General features: G+C 39.2%; 1 protein-coding gene across 1 annotated transcript in view; it reads right to left on the bottom strand.

Moving 5' to 3' along the window:
- ERC2 (ELKS/RAB6-interacting/CAST family member 2) overlaps window positions 1-13,120 on the bottom strand; it is a gene marked incomplete at its 3' end in the record, with an annotated part of 493,154 nt that overhangs the window by 91,218 nt on the left and 388,816 nt on the right. The window contains exon 8 of the mRNA XM_037738120.1: window positions 10,440-10,607. Within this exon, the coding sequence (XP_037594048.1) occupies window positions 10,440-10,607 (168 nt within the window). The remainder of the gene's footprint in view (window positions 1-10,439; window positions 10,608-13,120) is intronic.

Genomic DNA, 13,120 nt, shown 5'->3' with positions numbered 1-13,120 from the left:
GTCCAGCTATATTAAATTACTTCTAATTCCACCAAACGCACTATGCTGACTCTTCCTGCCAAACCTTTGCAAATGCTATTCTAGCTTTGATTGGACAACAACTCCTAGTCCCTCATCTCTCAATTTTGTCATCAACTTTTCCAGGAAGTCTTCCTTGTTCATCCCACTCCCCTGGCTAGGGGATGTGCCCTTCCTATGTATAGTGTACCTGGCTGATATAGCACACATCATACACAGCCCTGTAATTGCCTATTTAGTAATTTTACTCATGAGTGCGAGCTCTCAGAGGGCAGAAAATACACCTTCTTAAATAGCATATGTATCTCCAGTACCTGGGAGGCAGCCAGCTCATTACAGATGCTGAACTTGGTTTGTTGGATGGCTGGACAGCAGAAGGGCAGGCAAGCAAACGGGCCAGATTAGGACAATGGTGCCCAAGGCTTCATATGCCATAGGGGCATGGAAAGAAGGAAAGAAAAGGTGTAATCAGATTCAGACACTTTAGTACAGCCCAGACTCTGTCACTAATTAGCTCCACGACCCTGCACAAATCACATCATCTGTCAGATACTCTATATTTGAGTGGAGAAATGAAGAGGTTGGACTAGGAGGCTCCATCAGGCCTCTTCCAAGTTTACTGTTATCTCATTTCTTCCTGTCTTCAAGTCTGTCCAGTCTTCATCAGCATAACCAAAGTTACAGGTCTTTTAAAATCAAATAATATTGGGTTGTGTACACTAGAGCCCAAGGGGGAAAAAAATGAAGCTATGTGAAGACAGTGCCTACAGATGCTGAATGAATGCATGAATGAATGAGCAGACTTCCCTAAATCTCTTTAATTGTTCCATTACAACATGAATTTTTCTAGCTTTGGTTGCTTTGATGTCATCTCTAGGAGAAGGACAATTTCAAATCCCTTAGAAGAAAAGCAATATATACGAAAGAGGAGGCTACTAAATTTGTTGCTTCACAAAGAAGCTTGGTTTTACCAAGGAAGCAACAATCTCTATTCAAAAGACACGAAGCACACACAGAGTGACTTTTGAATATCCCTTCATTGGAGCAAAATGGACTTCTGACCAGCAGGATCAATCAATTGATTAAAGTCACCAAGATGTTTTTTCCCTAGACCATCAACAAATAATTCCAGTCAAGTGTAGCAGCCATGTACTCTTGGTGATTATTTGTCCTGTGGAATTTAATTAGCACTAGAACCCTTGGCATCACCTTCACACATGATGAAGATACACTGTATTGGATGTGAGGGTGATCTGGCTGCAACATCTCTCACCCCATTGATCACCAGGGTTGATTCTGCTGATCTGGGTGGTTAGGTAGGTGTCCCCTTCCACCCTCACCACTCGATGTGCATCCCTCCCAAAGCTATGTGCTTGGACAAAGAGGACAATCATCCCAACAGAGGAGGACTAATCTTCAGTCAAGGGTATACGAGTAGCTGCACTCCCCTGTTAGAACTTCCAAACAAGCTGTCAAGACACACTGTATTAAAGGATGCAAGAGCAAAGATTCTTCTCAGGTCCCGTGACATACTGCTACCTTACCAACACGAAATACATATAAATAACTTTCTGTGTAATACATTAAGTTAGAGTTTTGTTATATTTTCCAAGAAAGACTGTTCAAAAGAAAGTTGGCAAATCACAAACACTAACCTGGATTATACTTTTTAATTGCTAATTTTTAGGCACTGTATTAGTTAAATCTATATTCAATCTACATTGAACAGATTTTTTACCCTATCCCAAATGACTAGATCAAACGTATGAAAAGATATATTTAATGTGAATATAGTAATCAGATTTTCAACCCAAAAGGTTGATAAAATAAAGTCCTTTTATTTTTAGTCAGAAAAAAAAATTTGTCAGAAACGTCACTATTTTGCAAATGATCGGAATGCTGGTATTTAGCCAAAGAAATTTAAACTGGGCTTTATCTGCTGGGTAAGCTATCTCTGTTCTATCTAAGTCAGATGCTTTATTCCTATTACATGTTCCCTATACTACTCCTGACTAGCATCCCCCCAACAAATTAGTTGATAACATGATAAGAATGGTCAGATCAGTTTTAATAATTGAAACAATTTTCAGGGTTCAAGAATGTCGTATACACTCATATTTATAAGTATAGATTGCTACATGTGAACATTATTAGACAGAAATAGTAACAGTCCAAACATCATACACACACATGTGCGTGCGCGCACACACACACGACATTCAACTCTATAAGCTGACTAAAATAATGCCAGAGAAAAAGCGCAGGTAAAAATGTTATGCATTTTAACTGATACAATACTGGAAGGTGGGAGAAGGATCTGTTATATTAAGTAAAAACTGTTTTTAAAAAATGCTACTTCAAGGATGGGGGCGTAGAGAACCAAGATCAGTAGTGATCCATACACAAGACCAGGGCTTCTCTGGATGATTATTTATTGGAGGGCAGGGGTCTCCTCTGCATATTAGGACATTTAGCAGCACCCCTGGACTAGACTCTACCCACGAGATGCTTGTAGCATCCTCCCAGTTATAGCAACCCAACATATCTCCAGACATTAGCAAATGTTCCCGGGGGGTAGGGAGGTTCTAAGCCTCCGTTACAGCCCCTGGTTAAGAACGTCTGCCTTAGATCCATGGCCACCCTAGTTGCGATCCAGCCCCTGGGATACCAGGCTAGTTCCTGACTTCAGATACAAAGGGAGCTTGCCTACCCCAAGGAGGTTAGACCTAAGGTAAACAGCTCACTGCAAAGTGGAGCAGCTTCCTAGGCCGCTTCCTCTCTGGACTTGGCAAGGAATGAGGACTCTCCCAACTTAAAAGTTCACCTTTAACTAGTCCAGGAAAGCTGCTTCCATGTCTCAGAAAATCTTCTGAGGTCTCAGTCCTTTAAGCCAACAACCGAAGGAAAGTGAAACTACCATCAGAGCAAACACGTCGATCCTTTAAAAAGGAGGCAGCAAAACATTAGAATGGTACTTAAAGAGTCTCTGGGGGAAGAAAAATTGAACAGATATTGAAAGTCACCATAATCTTTCTTTTTTCTACATATAACTTATGGTATGTTTAAATACAGGCCTGGTGTTATATTTTATTAATGTAATTCATTCCCTACTTTTTTTTAGTATATTATTTAGTGGCCGCATCTCTGCTGGTTTTGTCCTAAAAAGAGGCATTCTTATATATCAACCTCAGGTATTTGCTCAAATTGTAGTTTAGCTAATCCCTAAAGCTTAATGACCCCACTTGTCTCATGAGGGAGGTAGGGTCATAAACTAGAAAAAACACCAGAATAGTATGGTGGTTAAGAATAGCTCCATCCCTTTCCTGTCCCGTCACTCTGAACAAGTTCCTCTCTAAACCACAGTCTCTCATTTTTGTTATTGCATTTTAGGTTTTGGGGTACACATGGAGAACATGTGAGATTTTTGCATAGGTACACACATGGCAGTGTGGTTTGCTGCCTTCCTCCCCATCACCTATATCTGGCATTTCTCCCCATGTTATCCCTCCCCAATTCCCCACCCCCCGCTGTCCCTCCCCTATTTCCTCCCGACAGATCTCAGTGTGTGATGCTCCCCTCCCTGTGTCCACGTGTTCTCATTGTTCAACATCTGCCTGTGAGTGAGAACATGCAGTGTTTGATTTTCTATTCTTGTGTCAGTTTACTGAGAATGAGTCTCTCATTTTAAAAGTCAGGATTATGATAGTGCCTATAAGCCATTAGGTCTGTCATGAGAACACATAATCTAAGGACGCAAATGACCTAGCATAGTGTCTGTTATACAGTAAGGGTTCAACAAATAGTATATAATCATTTTATTATAAAAATAATTATTTCCATAGTCATAATTGGAAATGACCACATGTAACCAGAAATTTCATTGTATCACTCTCACAAAATATCACCTTCCTAACAATCCAATAAATTAGACAGAAGTGAGAACTAGAGAAGGAAGCATTCTCTTTGCAGAGTAAGATGACATTCTCTGTAAATGCCACATTTCTTTCTATTAAAAAGGAAAATGAAGGTAGAGTGGTGAAACGCCCTTACTCAAACCTTCATTCCTTTTTACCTTCCTGGGGTAATAGAACCAAGGCTGGAGGTGTGAGGTGTGGGTAGAGCAACAGCCTTTCCTCATCTGTGTTTTATTATTCATGGAATGGTTCCATCTTGCAGCCTACACAGAACATATTGTGCTGGGAACAAGAGTGGGTTTGACATTTCACTGGGGCAAATGACTCTCCTCAGAGCTAACGATATTCTTGGGTGAGAAGTAGATCTCAAAGCAATTTCTCCTCTCCCAAGTTCTCTCTCATTGAGAATTTGCTGAGCCCATTTATTCACTCAATGTATATTGAACAAGGAGCATCACATCCCAAGAATTTTGCCAGAAGCTGGGAGTATCTTGATGATTATGGTTGGGGTGCTCAAGCCCTGAGAGGGAAGCCAACACTCACCAATGGGGTGCATAGTTCCAAACTGAGCCAAGAAATAGTTCTCTATGAGTATGAAACCTCCTCCAGGCTGCAGTGTCAGCAATGACTTCCATGAGTAAGTGACACAAAAACTGAGCAGAAAGCTTAAGTGTAAAACTTGAGTCACATTTCTCAGGCTCTTGTAAAGGGAGGGTCTGGTTAGACCCTGCCAATGAGAGTCGGTTGTGTGAGGTTTGAAGCTCTGTCCCAGGACTTAGACTCTTGACTGACAGTGTAATGTGCAGGCAGAGGAAAGAGGGTGAGAGAGAGCAGCTGTCAGCAGAAAAGACAGCTAACCAGAGACTCCTGGTTATAAAATTATGGTGGTGCTTGCCTTCTCTTGGTCTCTTAGAGCTGTCCTGGTTCTTGATCATCCCCCATCTGGTTCTAAAGACTAGATACTGGGACCTTGGATATTCTTACAAAAAATTCCCTTTTGCTTAAGGTAGCCAGAAGTGGCTTCTGCTGTTTGCAACCATCAAGTGGTTTCCTTCTAGTAACATACCATATGTTGTTCTCCACTGCACTTATATTTAGGATTATGCATGTCTGTCTCCCCAACTAGCCTGTCAGTTTTTTGAGGACTGGAGATTGTCTTATTTCTCCCCAAACCTCTAGGACCTAGAGTGGTGACTGACTGACACATAGGAAACACTCAGTAAATGTGAAATGAATATGATTTTGCACATGTTCAAAAAATTAGGAGGTTTGCCAATAATAAGTATAAAAGTTCAACTAGATGTTTAAACACTGAGAAAGAGCTCAATTGAGTCAAAAAGTCCTCCATACTTTACCTTAATTTTACACTAACATGGAAATCTCTATGTTCTGCATCTATCTTCTCAGGTATTACTTTAAAAAAACAATAATAAATCTCATGAAGAAACTCAGTACTCCCACAGCGTCCTTACCCCTGAGGCTATCATCATTCAGAATTTTCACCACCATACTTCCAAATAGGTAGAATAAAGTTGCTGAAGTGGGAAGGTCTGTATACACTACTCCCAGGAGCCAACTCCATTCACCCCTCTGCCTTTTCCAACCCACAGGGCAATCCACAAAGTTCAGTAGGCAGCCAGTGAACTTGGCTTCCAGAGAGATCACCATCTGTTTTTCTACCTCTAATAAATAAAGTACCTCTGCTCTATAAATTCACATTGCTTGTGGGACTAAGGCCTAGAATGAAAATGGAGATAGAATTTGTGTCCAATGTTAATGGGTTTTAAAAAAATTTTCGTGGGTAGGAAGTTTACGGTGTAAGAATGTATGCACTGCATAAGTCTGAATTTGATCGGGTTTGAATAATGCTACCATGTCCTAAAACCCTGGGCATTATACACTTTCCAAATGTACAGTGTCATCAAGGTTTTATGACATTTCCTACAAAAAATCAATAGTCAGGTAGCACTTCATCAGTTACAGTTTAAATTCAGGTTTGGGAACAGAAAACTACGGCTGCAGCATGAAAACCGTTCCACTCTTCTGATTTCGGTGTCATAGCCCCACGGGAATATTCCACTAAACACTTCTACATGTGCATTTTTGTGCCCTACTAAGAGAACTCCATATCTTGGAATTGCAGAGTAAAGCCAAAGTATGATAGTAGGGCCAAAAATCCACTCTAGAAGATCTCTGTCTTCCTACAAAAGCTTCATCAGAGATGCTTCTTCACCTGGGGTTTTCTGTTTATTCAGTCTCACTTCCTTCTTCAAGTGACGAAATGCTTAGAGCATCATGTCCATGCCTGTCTACATGGCTTACGGAGCACACAAGACTTCTGAGGCCCAGAGCTCTGAAGGCAAAGCTGACAGATATGAAATGCAAGCCTAGCTTTGCCAGGTTAAATGTGGCCAGGAAAGGAGCATACCTAGTTCTACTGGCATGAAAACGGAGTTGCAAAAGAGTCTATGAGAAAAAAATATTAAGTAATACTGCATATCTGACATTGACATGATCTTATTATTCTTCCATGCCAACATACCCTAATCCAAAGCTTATGCTATTCCAATCCAAACCTGCCCTAAAACAGCCAATTACACTGAATGTAGTTTAAGCTCCAAGGAGTCTCCAGACTTAAAGACAATGTTTCATTAGCACATTCGTTTTTGTATTATTTATACATTTTGAGTCAGTTTCTAAATCATATGCATCACTTCTCTAGGGATTACTTCTCTTTCACATTGCAGGTTTAATAGAGCTCCTGTGGCTTTGCTATTTTGCCAGGGGTTTTATTTCCTCCCCAAATGTATCGGTAAACTTGGTTTAAAAACCTGAAGCTGAGCAACCTCTCCAAATAAACATGAAACATTTCCAAACCCATTATCTACATGACTTAAACAAGTGATATCACAATCATGTTGCCAAAAGGGGCCATAATATATAACTGGCTTTGTTCTAGAACTTCCAAACTAGTTCCCAAATTTTGAGTCTGGCTGTGGAGGAAAGTTTAAAATTCTGCAAAATATTTGCATTGGCAAAGTGGTCATTTGCCACTTATTCATTGAAAGTGTCATCCCAAAATATTCACTGAGAAAACTGTTATCATTTATTCCTCAAGAATGAATGCACTTAGTCTCAACTCCTGACAAAAAGAACAAGTGTGATATTTTTCCTCAATTCACTCTCACGCCAGGTGTCATCATAAAAAGTGAAATCAAAAGAAAAATGAGGCTTAGTCTCTTAATTTACATTATTTTATTATATATTCCAAAAGACAAAAAATACTTTTATCTAGGCCATGTGACCTGAGGCAAGCTTACCATAAGCCTCAATATTCCTCAATTCCTTAGATTAATAATTGAGCCCATCTCACCAGGTAGTGGTCATGAGTAAGTAAACAGTGTTTGTAACAAGCACTATTTACGTAAGTAAACACAGTATCCAGCATACAGTGCTCAATATAAGTAAGTTCAATAAATGTAAACTTTTGTTATTATTTGCAGCTGGAGATTTTAAATGAAAAATCTTTTGAATCCTTAGAACATGCTCCCAGACCTGCTACTATCTCTGTGTTATTCCCACCTACGCTAGACAGCCCCTTTGATTCAAGGATTCTTAATAATCTCTGCTCAGCTCTCTTCTAAATTTCTGTATCAGTTAGCTTGTGCTGCAAGAGGAGGATCCAATGACCATGACCTTGTCCATGAAGATCTCTACTTACCATCTACAAGTGATATCATAATCATATTGGTGGAAGGGGCCATAATGTACAACTGGCTTTGTTCTAGAACTCCCAAACTAGTTCCCAAACTTTTGAGCCTGGCTGTGGAGGAAAGTTTAAAATTCTGCAAAATTTGTTCATGAAGATCTCTATAGAAATGAATTAATAATACAATTCATCAAATCACCAACATCCCGAGCAGTGTCTCTACTTTTAACTCTTTGGTAAAGTCTCTATGATTTAGTTTAAATCTAACTTTGTTTTTAAAATGTGATAGGCACTATTCTGTACATGAATGTACCATTTAGGTTCTGGCTGACCCCAACAGAACAGGAAGAGACTAACTGGCTCTCAGAGTTTAAGAAAGACTAGAGAACTCACTATTGAAAAGTCAAAAGCATGGGCAATATCCTAATAGATATTAGAATGGATTAATAATCTCATCACAGCCTCTGCACTGAAACAAATGAATGCCAAGTGTTGTCATCATCTTCGCATGGCTCTGTCCTTGAATCAAATTCACAGGAATGAGTCTCTTGGCAGCAAGGGGTGAGCATGTAATCTAACCTTAGCCCATCAAATGCTCCTACCCAAGATTTTAACTCTGGAGCAAGTTCATTTATTCATTCATTCAACAAATATTAAGCATTTAGTACCTTTTGGGTACTAAAGATATGTGGAAAAAGTCTGTCCTTTTGGAATTTATATTCTAGTAATATGAATGAACTATATATATATATGTATATTTAAATATATATATTTATTTATATGTTTAATATACATTTAGATCAAATACACACACACACACACACACACACACACACACACACACATATGTCAGATGGTAAAGAGTTCTTAAAACGATAAAACTGGATGAGAGAAGACAGAGGGCAGGAATGTGGGTGGTTATGCGATTTTATGTAGAATGGACAAAAAAGGCCTGTAACAAAGCGCGATTTGAACAGAGACCTGAAAGAAGCAAAGGCGTGAGCCATGTGGCTATTTCGAGCAGTTCTGTCAATAGGAACATAATGTGAGTCACATAGGTAATTTTAAGCTTTCTAGTAATCACACTAAAAAAAAAAAAAAAAAAAAAAAAGGTGAAATTCATTTTCATAACATATTTTACCTGATAAGTCCAAAATATTTTCAACATATAATCAATATAAAAAATTATTCATGAGAGATCTTTCATTTTTTCATAGTAAGTCTTCCAAATCTGATGTGCACTTCACACTTGCAGCACATCTCAGTCAAGGCCTTAATCGCTGCTTGTGGCTCATGCCTACCATAATGGGCAGCACTGGTTCAGAATGAGAGTGTCCCCGTAAAGACTACAGCAAATGCCAAGTACCAAGAGAGCATGTCTGACGTGTCTGCAGAAGAGCACAAAGTGATTGATGTAATGTGAGCAAAGGAGAAGGCGGTGAGACAGGAGGCCAGACTGGCCAGAGGCAGCCCAATCCTGCAGGGTGTCCTGGGCCCTTGCAAGGACTTCCACTGTTACTCTGAGTGATGAAGGAAGCCAATGGTAGTGGGGACAGCTCCATGGGCCTCTGACCTGTGCAGCTGCACAGGACCCCATGCTTGGTTTAATGCTCTGATGTTACTATCCTGAAATTCTCAATTTTGGGACAGGGGCTTCACATTTACATTACGCAATGAATGCTCCCCCCCCACAAATTATGTAACTGGTTGTGACTGGAGAGTTTTGATCAGAGACTGACATGAACTGTTTTATGCTTTACATGGATTAATCCAGTTTCTGTGTTAAGAATAGGCTGTAGGAAACATGAGGGTGAATGCAAGAAAAACACCTGAAATGCTGTTGATCAACGCTAGGTGAGAAACAATGACAGCAGGTGACACCAAGAGCAGGGGCCAGTTACTTCCATTTGCTGCAGCCACAGCAGAGAACCTGGCAACATGCCTGTGGAGAGCAGCATCCAGGCCAGGGGCTCCTGCTGCCCACCACTGATTTCCACCTTGTTTCCACTCTGGTCACCTGTTCATCTGAGAGCCATGTATCTTCCCAACACATTTTCTTTTTTTTTAAAGAACAGCCATTGGTTTCTCTTCTCACCTCTCCTTTTACTAAGAGAGGGGAGGATACACAATGGTCTCACTAAAACTATATACAGTAGCAAATAGGAATTCTCCAAAAGAAAATCAGGGGATTATCACAAAATCAGAGTCCCCTATAAGGGAGAAAATGAGCTGCTAAAGGAAGGAAGGAAGGGTCCTAATGAGGTCGAGCATCTTCTGTGTTACATCACTGTGGCTGGAAATTATTATACATTCTTTCCATTGCATTCAATTAAGTAATGGGTATAAAACATTACCCCTACCTCCCAAAAATCTACATGGGCTTCACAGGATAGGATCTACTACAATTTATGTGAATATAAAATGTATCTAAATACATTCAGGACCCACAAAATACTTTGCTAACTCTCAGTAAGGAAACAGAAAAAAATTAACTTTGGAGACCTTTTGTTTTTTAGATTTGTATCTAAATTTGTACAATTATCTCTATGTTTAAGCTGGCGAATAAAAAATAATAATCACTGTTTAGTTTCTAGGTAATCAAATAGAAAATTCATTAGGCGATGCTAAATACTGACATAACACAACTACCAGTAAGTGAAATACCAGTATGAAAATCAGCCTATACTTCCTAATCTAAAATTCATAAAAGATTTCGTATTTGCCATGTGCTCAAAGTTTTTCTAAAATGACAAAACATGGATGATACCCCACTTGAAGGGCTTATGTCAGCTACTCACCTTTTTCTGAAGAACATTAATTTTTCTTTCCTTCACTTCTAACATATCTTTCATGTCACGAATCTCACCAGCCAGTGTCCCCTTCTCTTCTGTGAGGTCCTGCAGCTGTTTTGTTTTTTTATTGAGGAAAGATTCTTTTTCTTCCAGTCGTAATCTCAGTGCATCTACCTAAATTGGAAAAAAGACAGAAGGTTGTGATTTCACTAAAAGGTCATCAATAGCCATCAGTCCCGCCCTTGGAGCGGGGAGGGCAGCAGCAAGTTTCCTGAGCAAGGCACAATGGAACCACTGCTCATGGCACCCCACTGCCCTGAATTTTAACAGCCTACATCCTTCTTAAAGCCTTGTTGTCTGTACATCTCAATAGTGACACTTTTAAAAAATAAGCCTTCTATGAAATAAGACATTATGAAATAGTAGTAGGTTTCCATGTTTGTTTCCCCTCTTATGGGAAACAACATGTTTGCTTAAGCTGGGAAACAAAACACATCAATATTGCCACGTCTCTGAGAGCCCAGGGAGGGTAAAATACTGCTCAAGCTTTGCAGTATCCTCCAGGAATACAGAGAACACAATGAGCCATGCCATGGACATCTGGAGGAACAAGATTGACATGTAGAGAAACACTCCTAAATTAGAAAAATACATGTTGCCAAGAGGACACTCATGCTACCAGAGGAAGAAAATAAGATAGAAATGAAACACCCATTCTCCAGCCTCATGAAAGACTGCTTTCCAAATATTTAAAAAAAAAAAAAAAAGATAAAGCATACAAAAAAATTTCCCCTTTGTAGCTCAGCTCTAACATTTAAAAACATATAATACCTGCTTTTCAAATGTTAATTTAAAAAAAAGAAAATATAAGTTTTATTTTTTAAATTTAACATTCTGAAGACCATGCACAAAGAAAGGTCTATTTCTATACTACTCAGACTAGACTATAGAAAAAAATCACTGGAGTGGTTAAAAAAAAAAAAAAAAAAGAGACAACAAAAAGCATATGAAGACCATTAGAATGTCATTTTAATTTACTATAGCCTTTTAAAATTGTACTTTTTTGATATACAACACCATATTTGCAACTGTGTTTATAAATGTACACTAATCGAGTCTTAAAATGCAACTATGTCAAACATTTTATTTGAAGAATCATTGTCCTTAATTATTGACAGTGACAGACTATGAGATTTCCAAGGTAATTCTTCTCAACTAAACTATAACATTCAATATGTTACTCCTAAGACATTTACTTTTTTTAATTGGATGTACATTAAAAAAAAGATTAGGAACCTTTGCCACAATTATTTTGCTGCCACTTCAGCAGATACTACTGTTACAGTCTGAAATGTGCTGCTCGAAATTCATAAGTTGAAATCAAATCCCAAATACAATAATATTAAAAGTTAGGGCCTTTAGGAGGTGATTGGGTCATGAGGGCAAAGTACATCATGAATGGGACTAATTCCTTTGTAAAAGAAGCCCAAAGGGGTTCATTCACCCCTTCCACCATGTGAGAACACAGCAAGATGGCACCATATCTGAAGCATTGATTGATCCCTCATCAGACAAGAAATCTGCTGCTGCCTTGATCTTGGATTTTCCAGGCTCTACAACTGTAAGATATACATTTCTGTTGTTTATAAGCCACCCAGTCTAGGTACTTTGTTTTAGCAGCCTGAATGAACTAAGACAACCACCATGATTTATTTTTTTCTGGATTATTAAAGACACCTTAACATGTGATCATATGTCAAAGCCAGGGTTAGAACCATCCAGGAACTAACACTTCAAGGATCAGTCCTGATTCCTTTGGGAAGGAATGTATGAAGTAACTCTTTGTTAGTATCGTTGATGTGGGAAAGGAATATACTATGTTCAATACAACAAATCAAAATTAAATAAGATCATATAGAATAGGGGTCCCCAACCCTCAGACCAGTTCCAGTCCAAGGCCTGTTAGGAACCAGGCTGCACAGCAGGAGTTGAGTGTCAGTCAAGCATTACCACCTGAGTGCTGCCTCCTGCCAGATCAGCAGTGGCATTAGATTTTCATAGAATCTAATGAACTAGCTCTCTCACATGTGCAGTTCACAAGAGTGTTCATGCTCCTGTGACAGTCTAATGCCTGATGATCTGGTGTGGAACAGTTTCATTCCAAAACCATCCCTGACACCCCACACCTCCTCATCTGTGGAAAAGCTGTCTTCCACAAAACCAGTCCCTGGTGCCAAAAAGGCTGGGGACTGCTGATATAGGGAATCTAAAGGACATGTCCACAAAATGATTTTTATAGAGATGCCCATACCAGCATTGTTCATAATGGATCACACAGGGAATAATACAAATGTCTATCAGCAAATGACAGGATAAATAAAATGGTGGTATATTTACATAGAATGCTATCTATCCATAAAAAGCAGTGAACTGCACATGCACACAATACAAAAGTGAATCTCAAAAGAATACTGAGTGAAAGAATCTAGAGGATTTATTGCACGATTGTGTTTCCACTTCTGTGAAATTCTAAAGGAGGTGAAACTAATCTGTGGTGACAGAAGTGAAAGCAACAGTTGCCTGGGGTGGAAGGTGGGAAGGGCTGATTATAAAGGGACAGGAGGTATTTTTTGTTCTCTAAATTGATTAGGGAGAGTGGAGAACCGTTACATGGTGTACAGAATTGT

This window comes from Cebus imitator, unplaced genomic scaffold, assembly GCF_001604975.1.
Source record: "Cebus imitator isolate Cc_AM_T3 unplaced genomic scaffold, Cebus_imitator-1.0 Scaffold48, whole genome shotgun sequence".
NCBI classification, from domain to species: Eukaryota; Metazoa; Chordata; class Mammalia; order Primates; family Cebidae; genus Cebus; species Cebus imitator.
Note: the sequence above shows the minus strand (reverse complement) of the source record. Positions and strands in the feature narration are given on the sequence as shown.